General features: G+C 40.3%; 1 protein-coding gene across 4 annotated transcripts in view; it reads right to left on the bottom strand.

Moving 5' to 3' along the window:
* Positions 1 to 16,859, bottom strand: part of SUPT3H (SPT3 homolog, SAGA and STAGA complex component) — a 268,403-nt gene that overhangs the window by 82,014 nt on the left and 169,530 nt on the right. For 3 of the 4 annotated variants that reach the window (XM_052693143.1, XM_052693167.1, XM_052693157.1), the window contains 3 exons: positions 8,332 to 8,418; positions 6,975 to 7,065; positions 5,103 to 5,239 (listed from right to left, as the gene is read on the bottom strand). In XM_052693143.1, the coding sequence (XP_052549103.1) occupies positions 5,103 to 5,239; positions 6,975 to 7,065; positions 8,332 to 8,418 (315 nt within the window). The remainder of the gene's footprint in view (positions 1 to 5,102; positions 5,240 to 6,974; positions 7,066 to 8,331; positions 8,419 to 16,859) is intronic. The other variant, XM_052693150.1, reaches the window with a different exon arrangement.

The following is a 16,859-nucleotide window of genomic DNA, read 5'->3' as shown; positions in this document are numbered from 1 at the left end:
GTTTATTCAAATTTGCAATGTACTGTGAAAACACTACTGTAGCTACTGCAACTAAATTACTGCTATATAACATCTGAGCGTTGGAAATACATCCCAATACTAGCACTCAGAGGGACAGATGAATGGTGTTTCTTTCAATCCCAGGGGAACAGAACTGAAATAGAGTATTCACAGTGTGATGCTCCAAGCAGTCCTTTGGACGCCAGTTCAGATTTCAGAAGGGAATTTGTTTTTTCCTGGTAGGGGAGGTACTGGCACCATAAAACAAATGATAAAAAATGGACTTCCAGAGGCTGAGAAAGAAGTCCACTTTGCTGTTCAGTTGACTGAAATTTTAAAAGACCTCTGCTTGATTTTAATAACAGGACACTGTAAATTCGATAAAGGCTCTCATACATTAATTTAGCAGCACTGGTGTTCCTGGTCACAAAATGCTGCCAAACATGCAGCAAATTTTATAGGGACAGGTCCTCTGAGAGGTTCAGAGCAGCAATACAAGGGCACAAACAGCCAAACCTGCACCTCTACCCAAACTGCAAAGTAAGGAAAAATCATAGAATGATAGAATAGCTCAGATTGAAAAGACCTTAAAGACCATGGAGTCCAACCGCAGCCCAACCATCCCAGCCCAACTCTACCAGCCCTCCGCTAAATCATGGCCCTGAGCACCACATCCAAACGGTTTGAAACACAGCCAGGGATGGGGACTCAGCCACCACCTCCCTGGGCAGCCTATTCCAAAATGCAGAGATCTTACTGAACATACACCTTCCCACTGCTCTATTCCAGAGTGAAGCAGTTTGAGACTAACCAGTACAATAAAAACTGCCATTCTGGGCATTGACACTTGTCAAAAAGAAAGCTTCTGTGATCTCCACGTGCACAGTTCAACTAGGTCTATGAACCAGACTATTTCATTTCATCTATACCTGTTCTTACTGGGAGGAGCAGCACATCACTTCTGTTTGACTGCTATTTTGAGAGGGCAAAGTACTTACAGTTTTGGAGTGAGACAGCGGTGCTATTATTACTTTTGTTTTGATTTCCTTTTGTCAGTATAGTTGGATGATTTGCTGCTATTCATTGCTATCACTGCTCTCATCATCTGATCAAAATGTATTGACAACATAATCATGTATTATGGAAAAGTAATGTGGATTTTGTTTATAATTCCTGCCCTTCACTTTCAAGACAAGTTGACTGTCTTTTGCATATTGCTTTTGTTACTCTCAGAAATGATCTCTGCTTCAAACTGAAGCTGCAGGATGTATCAGTAAGATCTACATCCAGTCCTAAAGGAATGCCATTTCCTTGTAACGTGACAGCGCTAGGGGATGTTGTTCAGACAAAACTGTAGGCCTTTTTCCACCTTTTTTACTGTTTGAAAGTAGCTTGGGGCTTTGCTTACTCCTCTGTGGTACAAAGAGAACAGACCTCACAGAACAGGAAGTGCTCTCATGAAGTTTTAGATCTAATTCCATAAAATGTGTTTTAAAAAATAAATATAAATAATATTTGCTTTTTGTCTCATAACTGAAACCATACTGCTAAACAATAATTTCCTGTTTAGCCCATAATGACATCAGAAATGCATGTTTATCATAAGCTTAGGACAAGCTGGCATGACGTTGGCCCAAGGCAACATGAAACTGAAATCATTTGCAGTTGTCCAAACCAAGGCAACCACTCATGTCTGAGGTAATCGATACCTAAAAAGACCATTGCCTTTAGGGTCAAGCATACTAATTCCTTAAAGAACCCTGTTAGAATTTTTTAAGTGTCTACTAGATTTCCTCCCAAACTCAGCATGGAATATAAACTTAGCATTGAATATAATTGACTACACAAAGAAAAGGTGATGCGCTACATCAACCCATCCACTGACAACACAGAAGAACAAACAAGTTCCATAGAACGGCTTAGGTTGGAAGAGTCCTCAAAGGTCATCAAGTTCCAACCCCTTCTGCAGGCAGGGTTGCCAAACTCTAGGTGAAGCACTAGATCAGGTTGCCCAGGGCCCCATCCAGCCTGGCCTTGAACACCTCCAGGACAGGGAATGCACATCCCTCTGGGCAGTCTGCTCCAGCAACTACCCACCCTCAGAGTGAAGTACTCTTCCTTTAGGACTGGATCACATTTCTCACTGTGATTGATTTATTTCTATCCACCTGAAAGTGACAACAAAGCCTAAAAGAAAAGCAAAGCTTAACTTCTGGAGCAGCATATCTCAACCAATGTTTCGTGTTTTGTCATTGAAAAATGAATAAGAAAGAAAATCCACAGTACTGACTTCAGACCCGTATAGAATTTATGTTTCTATTCCAAAAGAAGTAGATCTTGAATTTTTTTTTAACATGGAAACACATTATTCATGAAATGTAATAAAGCAATAGAGCAAATTACTTTCAATATATGTATCCTACAATTCGTGAATAATCCAGTGATGAAAACCAAGATGTGTGATCAGCTGGAAGAGACTGCAGACAAATAGAAAATTAGATATGACCTTGTCTGGCACAAGGAATTTCACACTACTTCACTTGTCTAGCTTTTTAGGCCTTAAAAAAAATAAAGGTTGTACTAGAGTAACAGAAGAGAACCTAAAGAAGAGCAGAAAGTCAATCCCATAACACTGATTCCAAGCAAGGCTATTACCTATTTATGTGCATGTGAGCTCAAAGGATATGCTTGCATTTATGCAAAACATCATTTTACATAAATACATTTGTACAAAAGTAAAGAAAAGAAACATCAGTTTCTAAAACACAAATAGTGGTTGGGAACAACTGCTCTACAGCACTGTTTCTCAGCTGTGGACAAATGGGTCTTGTTCCCAACTCCATTTGTAGGGAGAATGGATTCTTGATTTGATTTTTAGTAACTGCAGTGGAAAGAAGGAGGGGGAAACATGACTGGGCAAGTCCCAGAAAGAGGAGGATGAAAATCAGGTTATTTCTTCCATAGAATTTTCCACGAAAACTTAAGGTGAAATAGGCAAATATTAAATAGACAAATATTACTCAATGCATCAGCCACCTCATCATAGGAAACAAAATCAAACCGAAGTACCCAGCTCTGGTAATGAAAGGGCATAAAAAGCACTCTAAAAATAGCAGCTTTCCAACAACCACGAATCCTGCACCTCTGACTAAAAAAATATGGAAATTGTGTGCAATTGTGAGCAGAAACCATGTAGAATATTGCCCTTGACAACGAGTTGCCCACATAAGGCATGAGCAGGAAATGGCCAAGAAAAGTAGCTGCGGAGCATTCTACATATCAGCTGTCAACAGAATCATAGAATGGCCTGGGGTTGGAAGAGATCTCAAGGATCACGAAGCTCCAACCCCCCTGTGCCATGCAGGGCCACCAACCTCCCCATTTCACAGCAGCCCAGGCTGCCCAGGGCCCCATCCAACCTGGCCTTGAACACCTCCAGGGATGGACGGGGCATCACAGCCTCTCTGGGCAGCTGTTCCAGCACCTCACCACTCTCACAGCACACAACTTCCCCTGACATCCAACCTCCATCTGCCCTCCCTCAACTCCAAACCATTTCCCCTTGTCCTGCTGCCATCTCCCCTTTCCAAGAGCTGACTCCCCTCCTGTCTGCAGGCTCCCTTTAGGTACTGCAGGCTGCACTGAGGTCACCCCGCAGCTTCTCTTCTCCATGCTGAACAAGCCCAGCTCCCTCAGCCTGTCTTTGTAGTGGAGGTGCTGCAGCCCCCTGCTCATCTCTGTGGCTCCTCTGGACCCTCTGCAACAGCTCCCTGTCTTTCTTGTACTGGGGCCCCCAGACCTGGATGCAGTGCTGCAGATGGGGCCTCACAAGAGCAGAATAGAGGGGAACAATCACCTCCCTGTCCCTGCTGGCCACCCCTCTGCTGATGGAAGAACTAGCCTGTTCTGGGTAGAAAGAAAATTTAGCTATGGGGATGCAAGCCAGTCAATGCCATTTGCCTTCAGAGCCAGAAAATTCGCCCTGGCCCTGATACAGCCTGTGGATCTTTAAAATAGTTCAGAGTAAGTGACATTCAAGAAAATGCTCAATTAATAGAGAAAACATAGGGATCGAGAAGGGGAAAGAGTCTTTAGCAGGGTCTGTTGTGACAGAACAAGGACAAGTGCTTTCAAGCTTAAAGAGAGTAGATTTAGGTTGGATATAAGGAAGAAGTCTTTTACAGTGAGGGTGGTGAGGCACTGGCACAGGTTGCCCAGAGATGTGGTTGATGTCCCACCCATGGAGGCCAGGTTGGATCAGGCCCTGGGCAACCTGATGTAGCTGTGGTGTCCCTGTGCACTGCAGGGCAGTTGGACTGGATGTTCTTTAAAGGTCCCTTCCAACAATATGGATTCTATGATTCTATCATAAGACCCGTGTGGCAACTTGCTCTGACACAGGGCTTGGGGTCATATTGCTAGGACTCAGTGAAACCAAGCAAAACTAGCATCAAAACCATTGTTTCAGAAACTCCCATGCTAATGCTGCTAGAATTCCTGATCCCAGGTTAGCTTGCTAATAGTGATATGGTCCTGCATTCTGCATTACAGAATTAGGCATAATTTTTAATATATATTAAATTCATAATATAGGCATAATATAGGCATAATTTTTCAGATGTATGTAGATAAAAAAAGTGAGAAGAGCATATATGGAAGTGTGTATGCATAGAATATTTTTCATTTTTTATGAAAGCTATGTTATATGAAAAGAATCCTCAATTGCTATCTAAGCATAATTTTCCAATGAGAGAAAGAATGAAAAATAGAAAAAAAAAAGGAAAAAAAATAAGTCTGTGAAATGTTTTTAAATAGAATCTGCTTTCTACAGGAAGGAAATACAAATATATGGCAGACAGAAAGATCCATAACTACACTTTCATAATCTTCCCTCTCAGCATGTGTGCTTAGATATCAGCAAACATTTGAAGGAATAGGAAAAATATGGAAATAGGATTCCTCTAGACCATCTGGGCTAAAGGAAAAAGCATGTGACAATGATACAAAATGCAACTGGAAAAAGGCAGCAGAACAGCATGATGTATGAAATATTTCAGAGTTTTCTCTGCAGGAGATGGGTATCAAGAAAACAGAACAATTACCTCCATCCGCTCTTGTTTGACATCATCAATCTCATCATCTTCAAACATGGCCAAGAGCTCTCCTGTCTGGTCAATGGAGTTGAGAAAGTCCTGAGCAAGCTTCTGCCGTTTGTTGGTGTTGTTGCTGCTGAACTTGTCTACACAAAGATAAGAAACGAGCAGCGAATGTAAATTATTTGGCCACTCTAAACATTAAATGATGTCCCCAGAAGGGGCATTTTTTAGACTCAGATGCACTATGTAGGTTGTTTCCTGCCCTCATACACATTGAGCAACCTGACCAAGGTGATGCCCTGCTGTGTTGCAGAAGCACTGTAGTAGAACATCCCCTTTAATGTTTCCTAGTAAAACCCAATCTTTTTAGCAATCTTGAAAAATCTAGTCTACCAGGAATTGTATTGAAAAAGCCACAGGGAACAGCTGTATGAAAGCTCACTCATATGACAGACCATTTGGGAGTAACTCCTTTTCTCATAAGTTTACAGAACAGGGAGGTGGTGGAGTCGCCGTCCCTGGCAGTGTTCAAGAGGCGCCTGGATGAGGAGCTACGAGATGTGGTTTAGTAGCTTGTGGCACTAATAGGAATGGGAGGGTGGTTGGACTGGATGGTTTGCAGGTCTTTTCCAACCTTGTGATTCTGTGATTCTGTAACATCAGAACACTCAAATTACCTACAATCTAAAGCGAATCCTAACACAAGCACTAAGATGCAGCTCCACAGATGATGGACCTCTCAACATAAAGCCTAGTGAACTCTGGGCAAGGTGGTCATTGTGCTAGGCAGAATAACAGCTACAAATAAGCAAATCTCACAAAACAAAAGTAATGGCTTCAGTCACCAAAGCTTGCCAGAAAATGGAATCTCCAACACCAAAATGAAGTGTGTTTGGGAAGTATTTCTTGAGCATCTAAATGATTTAGGAAAATTGATTTAACTAGTGGTATGAACATAAGGATTACAAAAATACCAAGCTGTCAGGTAGGAAGCTATACTTCCGATTGCTTGCAATAGACTTTTATGCTTTGTGAAAATATAGTGCCACAGCAAATTAAAAGTCAAATGAGTTGACCAAACCTTATCCACACATTGACCAAGTTAAAGCATAGAATGATAGAACAGCTCAGGTTGGGAAAGACCTTAAAGATGATGGAGTCCAACCCCAGCCCAACCATCCCAGCCCAACTCTACCAGCCCTCCACTAAATCATGGCCCTGAGCACCACATCCAAACGGTTTGAAACACAGCCAGGGATGGGGACTCCACCACCTCCCTGTCAGCCCATGGCAGTGCTGAGCATGCACGATGAACAACGTTTACCTAATATCAGTGTGGATGCTCAGAGGAACTAAGCACAAAGAATTCATGGCGAGGGGAAAAAAATGTCAAAGTGTTTCCCATTCTTGAAACGAGAGATTCAAAGTACAAAATGCTAAACGGCACCAAAAGAAGGCCAGGTCATATATCAGTATTAAATGACTTCAGATTATGGTACTTTTTGTAAAACATGTCAAAACCTTTTGGTAATTAGCTAACAAATGTCCATTCAGCTGACAATCTCCCTTGTACATGGCAGCTGACATATTTAAATTACACATGCTGAAATCAATTAGCCCTTTAATCAGCACCAGTTTCTTAGCTTCAACAGAGTTACAACATTCAGCACTGTTACTTATCATTTGGATGGTAGATGGAAAATCTTAACATTGAAGTAATGCAAATGGAAAAGCAGCAATTTAAAACCAAGTTACTACATCTGAATCTGTACTTTTTGCTTGTATAAATATTAGAGAAGACATTAATACTTTGCAGTGAGCTGTTCTGGGCATTTATAAAATATCAAACACCTCCCAAATTAAGGAAAGCTTTTCTACCTTCAATGAGGTCATCTTCTTCTATGCCTTTCACAATTTTAGATTTGTAGTCTCGAAAAAACATGTACTTAAGCAGCCTTCTAAGCTTCTTCTAAGAGAAAAACATACATTGGTGTTAGTATTGCATAGAATTATTTTTCATTTAGACTAAAATTATAACACACAAACACACGAACTGTATGGCATCACATGTACACAAACCATAGCATCACAGAATCCTCAGAGTTGGAAGGGACTTTTAAAGGTCATCTAGTCCAACTCCCCTGCAATGAACAGGGACATTATGATAACAAATATAATTTTACAATGTTCGTAGTTCCTAATTCTGAAGAAAATCCACATTTAGCAAGCATGTCGAGGTATTTAGGTGAGCAACTTGGTATTTTGTTTGCCCACTGTGAGACAGCGATGGGTTTCCCTTTCAGAAAGGAGAAATTCAGGCTGTATTAGGGCTCCAAAATCTATGCTTTGTTTGGACATTCTCACCTAGGCATGCGTACTTCCATGAACTTTGATGTTCATATTAACCACTGTTTTCATTATACCATCGCTGGGCATATCAGATATCAGATAAAGTAACTGCATTTGGTTTCCAACCTTTAAGGTTTTATTTCTTTCAATATGTTTTTAGCCATTTGGTTTCACCCATCAAACAAGAGAAGAAAAACAGAGAAAGGGAGGCAAAAGAGTAAGGAATTAGTTAGATAAAAATAAATAATAAGGATTTTTGAATAATTTTGAAATTTGAAGAGATAACATGACTTTAATATTCTTATGGAATACTGATTTTGTTAACTTATTGACTAGGTGTAATAAGGTCACACAAAAAAACACATCATATCTCAGTCTGGAAGTTTTAGTGAGATCAAAATACAGGAAGAATATTACAAAGAAGAAGAAACATTACAAAAATGATAATACTTAAATATCAGACATGCCTCTCCGTTCTCCATAAATAGAAGGAAATAAGAAATCAAAGGAATATAAAGGATAAGAATCACAGAATGGTTTAGGTTGGAAGGGACCTTTAAGATCATGTAGTTCCAACCCCCTGCTATAGGCAGGGACACTTCACAACACCACGTAAGGATCCTTTATACTACAGACAATTAAATTGCTCTGAGCTGTAATGTTTAGTACTCACTCTAAATACTAGTGAAAAAAAATCTATTCATAATTGAAATCACTGGAGAAAATGAGTATTAAAAAGTTATGTAATTATTGTACTACATGTAATACAGCTGTAGTACAGCTGCACCTTCTAACACAGCTATTCACATGTATGGAGGAGCAAACACTTTAAACATGATAAGGAGCTTGCTGTGCCAAACGAGACCATTCTGTCTCACTGCCATACCTTGTCTTTGCGCATTAGGAACAGGAGGTCTTCAGCAGAGATGACTCGAGCTCCTCTCAGCTGAGAAACCTCAGCTGCTTGCTGCAACTAAAATAAACAAATTCATTAGGATGTCTGCGGCTGTGTTAAAAATATACCAGGTTTTTCATGTATTTTGGATAATATTTTGCATGGTAGTATATAGCTAAATACCAGCTACGCACCTCAGCACAAGCTGAGAGTCTCAAAAGCGTCACTCACTCCACTCGTTAGGCAAAAAGGGAACAACAATTTTATGAAAAGACTGAAAAACCTGTGATGAATCTCGAGCAAAAAGCTTTTTTGTTTCTATTTAAAATCATCACTTTTGAAAAGCGCTGCGTTGCTTTTTCTTTTTCTCCTTCAAACCACATTTGCCCGGAGAACGAACACAGAATTCTCTCAGGCAATGTAAAAATGCCAAATTCTTGCCATAGCACTTTATCTGGGACTGTGGAAGAGTAGTATATTCCTCTCACAATTTTTTAGAATAACATATACAAATTTCAAACAGTTCATGGAAGCATTTTTGAAGGAAACTCAGTCTCACTCAACTTAGCATTAGTGGAAGCCATAGAAGACGTTTTAGGTATACTCCAATTTTATTTGAGATAAAGAAAATGATTTGATAGTAAAAGTTGACTGTATTGCAGGTCTTGCCATTCAGATAGGAAAGAGTTAAAGATGAGATTGAGTCCTAAATGCCACAAAAACAGATGTGATGCAGCCAAAGGAGAAAGGAGCAAAACTGTATCACAGAGGCCATGCATGTGAAGACCCCAAGCCCCTGAAATAGTGCCAGAAAGGGCAAAAAATCTCTTTGGAAAGGACTAAGGGCATCAGCCTTGGACCTGCCTTCAGTCAGCACAGGGCTGGTGAGCTAGAGGCCATGGGGCAGGCCTACATCACGTCAGCACAAGAGCACAGCAGCTGATGCTCATCAAACTACTGCGCTAAGGAGGCCCAAAGCCATCAGAGCAGCCCATGGGATTCTCTTCTTTGCTCGTCTTTGAGGCTGCCTGGAGACGATGCTGAAGAGGAGGTGGGATAGTAAGGATGCCTCACACCATGCAATATATTTCCTCCAGATCTAAAAGCAGTGTCCAAAAGGCTAGATGTAGTTGTTTAGTGGCTCCTGTTCTTGTTCGCTAACTGATAGATGGACTGACGGTGAGCCCAGAACAAAAGCTATCAAAATGAGACATCTTACATTCCTGACATTAAAACACACACCTGTAACATGATCAGTAAACAAAAATTTCATTCATTTTACAATATCCTTATACTCTTCTTTCAGAAATGCATGAATGCACCTGAAAATAATTTAAAGAAATCCTATCCTTCTTACTCACGCTAGCAATGGTTTCAGTCAGTATCACTGCCTGAATAAGTGTATTATTAATCTGAGCTCCCATGCTGCTATGACTTGAAATAGGTCTATTCAGAAGTTAAAAAGATCAACAAAAACAGTAGCTGTTTCTAATATCCAAAGGAGGAGAGGGGGAAAAACTTTTTGGGTTGTTTTTTTTTTTTTTTTTTTTGGAAAGGGCTCAGTGGGCAAAAAATTCAGTCCATAAATCATAATACTGTATTGCATTAATTTTTTTCCACACTAATGGCACGCAGGCAAGATGTGAAGTGTATCTAGTCTGCACAACACAAAACATACTGCATGAAGAGTTTCAGATTTTCCTCTTGAAACACTGCTGGCCCTTGCAGTTACAAAGACCAGAGAGATTTCAGGAATTCAGGAGTCACAGTAATATAATCTTACTTGCAACTCACTTGAAAAATGTAAGAATGTGAAAAATGATAGTTCTGTTTTTTTGGCATAAGCCAAACTGTTTCTTATTCTGATTAGTTTGAGGGCGCACAGGCTGCTTATATTTCTAAGATGAAATAGAAAGAGTTGGATAAAAAGTAAAGTTACCACGAATGAGCCAATATTCATCTCTGGTGTAAATCTATTGCAGCTCATGGATTTATGCCAAGGCTAAGCTTGGTCCCACCAAGCCTAAAAGTGCTACAAACCCTGACCGTAGCACGGCCACAACAACGCAGCTCCTTCCCACGTCGTATCAAACAATGGCTGAAATAGGTGGCTCCGTTTCTCTACTGCATGTAGGACCGTAACTGTTAAACATCCATTTTCTTATTACAAAATTCAGATCGGTTCATGTCCCCCACGTAGCTGAAATAACTTCTTTTTCCAAATGATAAATACCTGACAATGCCATTTACAGCAAAGATCGTGTGCGAGCTACTTACGGGAATTCCCAGTGAAGTAAGGGGGATTAAGGACAGGAGACCAAATTCACGTCCCATTTGCATCTAACTAAATCCTGAATAACGCTGTTTATTTTAATGGAGTTATTCTGGGCTAAACACGAGATCAAAATCTGGAATAACATTCTCAGTTTCTACCAAAACAATGAAAACTTTATTCTCATATTACCTCGATTTTCGCATCTATTTTATTTTAAGTAATGAACCCACAGCATTTAATTTCTTTGGCTTAAAGAAAGCAAAATAGGAAAATAATTACTTCCTGTACCGTTATAAAATATGGATTATTTATCCAAACAGACCATAATGAGTTCTGCATTGGTACACATATTTACCTGGGAAACCAGGATATGCTCAGGTAAATATGTATCCAGGCCATTAAAAAAAAATTACGTACCACACAGTCCAGATCGGGGAGAAGATGTATTTATAGCTGTAGCACACACAGAACTGAGTCATTCAAACCACAACACGAGCGCTTTGCTATAATTAGTGCTGTAACGAACTGTCTGATTTCACTGTCCCTGCGTTGCTGTCAATACGCAGCAAGCCCTGACTCCTCGATTTCCGGAGCTGAGGGCCTTGTTCAGCCATCACAGCGGCCGTGCTGCGCGACGAGGGCGATTTCAGGAAGCCGTACCAAAAAAGTGATCCATCTTTGAGCACTTGAGCATCCATCATGGCAGAGAAGCAGCTTTCGGCCACACAACCTCTAAATCCATTGGTCTTCTGCCTTCCACTGCAGCGAGTCAGCTGCCAAGGACCCCACAGTGCGTGTGCTACAAGGCCAGCCATAACCGTCCCCGTCTGCTCCTACAGTCACCCTTCTGGAACTGCAATGGAAGAGACATTGCAAGAAGTCCCAGCAGTATCCCTTCTTCAAGCCTCAGCCCTGCTCAGCATCAAGCAGGGACAAAAGAGCAGCATCACCTCCACCACACTCCATGGCTCCCCCTAAATTTGTTAATGATTACAGCTATTCGGTCAGCACTGGAAAGCATTTTATTCCGGATTATCTTGAAGAACAGTCAGCAATCCAAATCACTCAGCTTCTTGAAGAAAATCAGGCCCTAATGCCAGCAAAGATTATTTGAGCCCTCGGAGTCTGAATTTATTTTTTATTACAGCCAAATTATGAACCCCTAAAAGTGAAGTTTAAATAACGGAAGTGTTGAAATGACTTTCACTATAGGAGCGCAAATAGCTCTGTTAATAATTAGGAGTTTATGAAAAATAAGTGTATTTTACAATTTTTCACATTACAAAGAAAGTAGTATATACAGTAACTGTATTTTAAAGTCTAAGAAGAAATGGCTGGGGAATAATATTTTAAAATGTAATCACCGGTTTAATGACTTTATGAAGTTAACTTTCTTGGCAGGATGAACTGAAGTACGTTAACAGTCACCTTAAGGCTATTTTCTTTTTGCAACTTCTGCAAATTACAGATTTGTTGAAAGGAGCATTCATTCTCCTATGACAGAAGCACAGTTCCTTCAATGGCACTGTCTGCTTTTACTCCTAATTATTTTTTCTTCCCCTTCCTCCAAAGTCAACAATCATTGATACCTCTACAAAAACGTCTTGATGGACAAAAAGATGGAAAACAAGCACGCTGTGTTGTGATATAATCCTTCCAGTTAAACTGCACAATGGAGTCAAAACTGGAATGCTTGCATGCCTTCAAACTGCTGAGCATCAAGAATAGTGCTTCAAGATTTTGGTTTTATTCTACAGGAAAATTAGATTACACTTCACCAGGCTGATTTTATTTTATTTCCATTTTTATTTTTGAGTTGGGAAGGCTGTTTTTTTTACTAAATATGCACTTAAATGCCTTATTTTTTTTCCCATCTTTTCTATATCAAGAGCATCCAACTCTGAAAATACCAATAGAAATTCTGAGTTTAGGTCCAGTGCTGTCAATGTATTCTAAGCAGAATGTCCCAATACTTCTCTGAAGGCAATTAAGCATAAGATTAAAACTGTGTATCTTCATCTAAATATATCCATAACGTTTCTCAAATACAACTGAGTTTGGCAGCTGAGCATTACAGAGTCCATTGGCTCACTGTCCTGGGTAATGATTTTGGAACACCAGGGCTCCACAGCATGACTGAATCACCCCAAGCTGTCTAACACATGAAAATTTCACCTGCAGATGAAAAGACAATCATTTTTGTTGTTATATCTAAGGATATTTTACAGAAAAGCATTCAGTGCATCAGCAGGTGATTGTGTGTGAGCTCGAGCAGATGAACCTTTGCGACCCATTTTGAGGCTTCACTGGAGCATTTCATTGACACACGGTGAATTTTGGTACATGTGAATCACCCAGTGGCCATGAGATGTAAATAGATCTTCTTACTCTCATGATCTGTATGTACCAGAATACATGGAGAACTTGCTTTCAAGTACATATGCCATTTGTTTTGTTCACTTCTTCAGAATAAATTTACCTTTTGACATCTGGATGCAGCTCAGCTGCCTCGCCTGGCCTTCTGAGGCAATGTCATGGTTTTGGCTTGCACTGCTCCAGGAGCCCTACAGCTGGGGGCTGCAATTGGAGACCCTGTAACCCAGGATGAGCATCCAGAGATGCATCCCCAAAGGATCGCCAGTAACAAGCAGGTTGTACGAGGGCTCCTGCCCTCTGAAAGCACAAAGAACATATCTATGGGTCAGGCACACCATGGTTGCATGACATTCAGGGTGACAAGCTGTTGATATAAAATTAGTCTAATATTCACAGTAGAAAACAGCCCTTTCCTCAGCTACCTTCAGACTAAAATTGTGAATTCCTGTAAAGTTGGATATTTTAACTGTACTGTTGCTATTAGAAATTGTGAAAGATTAGAAGGATGGTGAAAAGACATTTTGTTGTTATTCCCATTTGTTTAAATTAAACATGTAGTATAATTTTGATCATGATTTCTCTTCATTCCACCAATAACTCACATACTTCTTTATATTACATAAAAATTAGAGGGTTTGGGTGGAGGAGAGCCTTTTGGTTTTGTCTTTTACAATGCACACACTTAAATGGAGTGCAAATTGCAAGAGTAGAGCACTCTCCACTTCGTTCTTTGGGCTGATGCTCTCCACGTTTTAAACAAGAACCTTCTAAGCATTAAAAAACAAAAAAACAAAAAGAAAATCCAAAACAAAAACAGAGACAAGGAAAATACATGGCTTTTATGAAACCAAACAAACTCTGCCCATGTAATGGAATAGTCAGACAACGCACTGCAGGAGCTTAACAATGGGTTCACCTTTCTACAGATCCCTGGAGGTGGAAGAGAAAGGCTCTAAAAAAAAGACTTTTTTTTAGATGTGATAAAACTGAATCTTACCAGATATTTTTAAGTTACAGGATATAACATTTCTATTCAAAGCGAGGCATATAAACAACACAAGAAGAGGCTAGATTGGATTGGTCATCTTATGGAATCACAGAATCACAGAATGGTTTGGGTTGGAAGGGACCTCAAGGATCACGAAGCTCCAACCCCCCTGTGCCATGCAGGGCCACCAACCTCCCCATTTCACAGCAGCCCAGGCTGCCCAGGGCCCCATCCAACCTGGCCTTGAACACCTCCAGGGATGGACGGGGCATCACAGCCTCTCTGGGCAGCTGTTCCAGCACCTCACCACTCTCACAGCACACAACTTCCCCTGACATCCAACCTCAATCTGCCCTCCTTCAACTTCAAACCATTTCCCCTTGTCCTGCAGTTATCGACCCTTTCAAAGACTTGATTCCCCTCCTCTTTGGCTGTATCTTCTGGCTGTATCCTGCAACCACCTCAGAGCAGACAGCAATGACACGTGAGGTCATTCTGCCACGGATGTGCACACACCATTATTTCTGTTCATCTGACTCTCAAGTTCATCAAGGTCTCACTGGGCTGAAGCTCTGTTTTGCATTGCAGATACTCAATTCAATTCAATGCTCCCATCAAATGCTGAGCACACCCTGCTCATCTTCCATCACAGAATCATAGAGTCTGGAGGTTGGAACAGACCTCCAAGTCCATCCAGTCTAACTGTCCACCTACCACCAATATTTCCCACTAAACCACGTCCCTCAGCACAACGTTTGCAGGTTTCTGGAATACCTCCATGGTTGGTGACTCCACCACCTCCCTGGGCAGCACATTTCTGGGACTTCTCCCTCAGAGAATTTCCTGATGTCCAACCTGAATCTCCCCTGGAGCAACTTGAGGCCACCTAGCCAGGTCACTGATCCTTACCAACCTCTAAGAGACCAGATTGTTTCTCATAGGAGAATGGAGGAGAAATCTTTTCTTAAGTGTGGAATGATTCAATTTTCACAGTGAATTCTGCCTGTATTTTGAGCTCCTTGGCTATAAGTAACTCGTGCAGTTTGGTGCCAGCCACAAACTGGGATGGAGGAAAGCTGAATCCCTGCACTCTCCATATATTCACAGCATATTCCTAGCTGAGCCCCACATCTGTTAACACCGAACCAGTTTTGTTTAAAATATAAACAGGCACAATTGTTAGAAGAATGATAACTTACTGGTAGAACCCAACAGCCTAGGCTCTTCTACTGAAAGTGAAGATTTGAATCTATTAGTGACCATATTAAGTAGATTAAATAAAGAAAATACGTTTCCAAGTAAATGGTGAAATTAATACTGCTATCTTGACAACGATGAGCTTTAAAGCAAGGCCAAATTATTTATTAATCTCTGCTTTATAAATAGTTTAAACTCAATGTCTCAAATATCTTGCATTTTCTGTTAGAGGGGGAAAGAACTTATGGACAATAAATGCATATCAATGTTTCAGGTATGCTTTCTTCTTATTTCAATTCTAATTTCAAAATTAACATTTTGAACCAACATTTTGTACCTACAATTCTTCTCCTCCTCATGAAACAACAGAAACTCCATCCCTTACAGCAGGCAATGCTGACCAAACCAAGCGAAATTAGATGAACAGCATTAAAACTAGAAAGTCTCTAAATGCAGGAAAACATTCATACTAACTGAATTCTATTTTAATATGGATAAATCTGTCAGTAGCTACGTAGGCTTCACTGCTTCGAGACTTGGTGAAGTGCTGGAGATGCCCACTGCTGATGCTCTCTGTTAGTGCTGGTGATAACAGCAGGCAAGAAAACTAACTCAGAAACCTCTGTTCTAGGATTTTTATTGTGATAGGGGTGAAAAAAAACCAGCTCAGGTAATAACATCCAAGGGGGAACAATGGCACAGGCTTCTGCATAACTAGCAGGAGAGCAATGAAGCAGGTTTTGTGAAAGGTGACCACTGTACATGTGAAAGATTTAATCCTCTTGAAATAAAACAATTCTCATGGCCAAATGTGTTTCAAAATCTGAAAAAAAAAACCTGCTTATGTATTTCTAAAGATGAACATAGAGGTCTTCCACTTGTTTCTGATGCCCTAGGACTGCTGGGATATCCCAGACACTGAGGTAGATGGTGTGATCCCACTGTAAATCAGCGGCAGCAAACTTCCTCACATCTAAGTAAATGAATACTGGGATAATAGAGTGCAATAGAACTTAATATATTTGGATTCAAATTTTCACAACTATTTTTTTTTTCCTACAGCGCTATCAGTACAGTTATTCCAAGCTGTGAATCTCAGCTATAATTATTATTTCCATCAAAGTTACATCTTTCAATGTCTTTTTGCTACAAAATATTTTAAAATAATAAGAATGTGCACGCTCCTTTAGCAATGAATGCATACACCATTCCTTTAGAGAAAACAAACAGAATTTACCTATCTTTAGGATTGAAAAAAGAATTAATTCTCTGATATTCAGTGTATAAACTCAGATTTATTACCAGTTATTTCTATGCCTTTTTTTTTCTCCAGTATGCCTGCACTGTGCAGACCAGTAGAGGTTACATTATACCCACAGCTTCCTGGCCTTTGGTTTCAAATCCGTGACAAACCACCATTCAGGATTATTGTTAGGCAGCTTCCAACGCTGCAAGCAGAAAAGAACTGTTCTCTGTTGATGGAGAGAACATCCAATATAAACAGGCTCCTTTCTCCCCTTGCTGTAAAGTCATGTTTGTTTCAATCATGCAACCCTTGCTGTCACACAGAAAAATAATCATTGACTTGCATTAGTTTCACCAGAGCACTAAAGAAACACTTTCCCTTTCCACATGACTGCAAATTGGAATCAGGCTTCACGGTTTGTCAGGCCAGGCTGGATG

The sequence above is a fragment of the Tympanuchus pallidicinctus genome, unplaced genomic scaffold, assembly GCF_026119805.1.
Source record: "Tympanuchus pallidicinctus isolate F22 unplaced genomic scaffold, pur_lepc_1.0 scaffold1, whole genome shotgun sequence".
Lineage (NCBI taxonomy): Eukaryota > Metazoa > Chordata > Aves > Galliformes > Phasianidae > Tympanuchus > Tympanuchus pallidicinctus.
The sequence above is the reverse complement of the archived record's forward strand: the minus strand, read 5'-3'. Positions and strand labels throughout refer to the sequence as shown.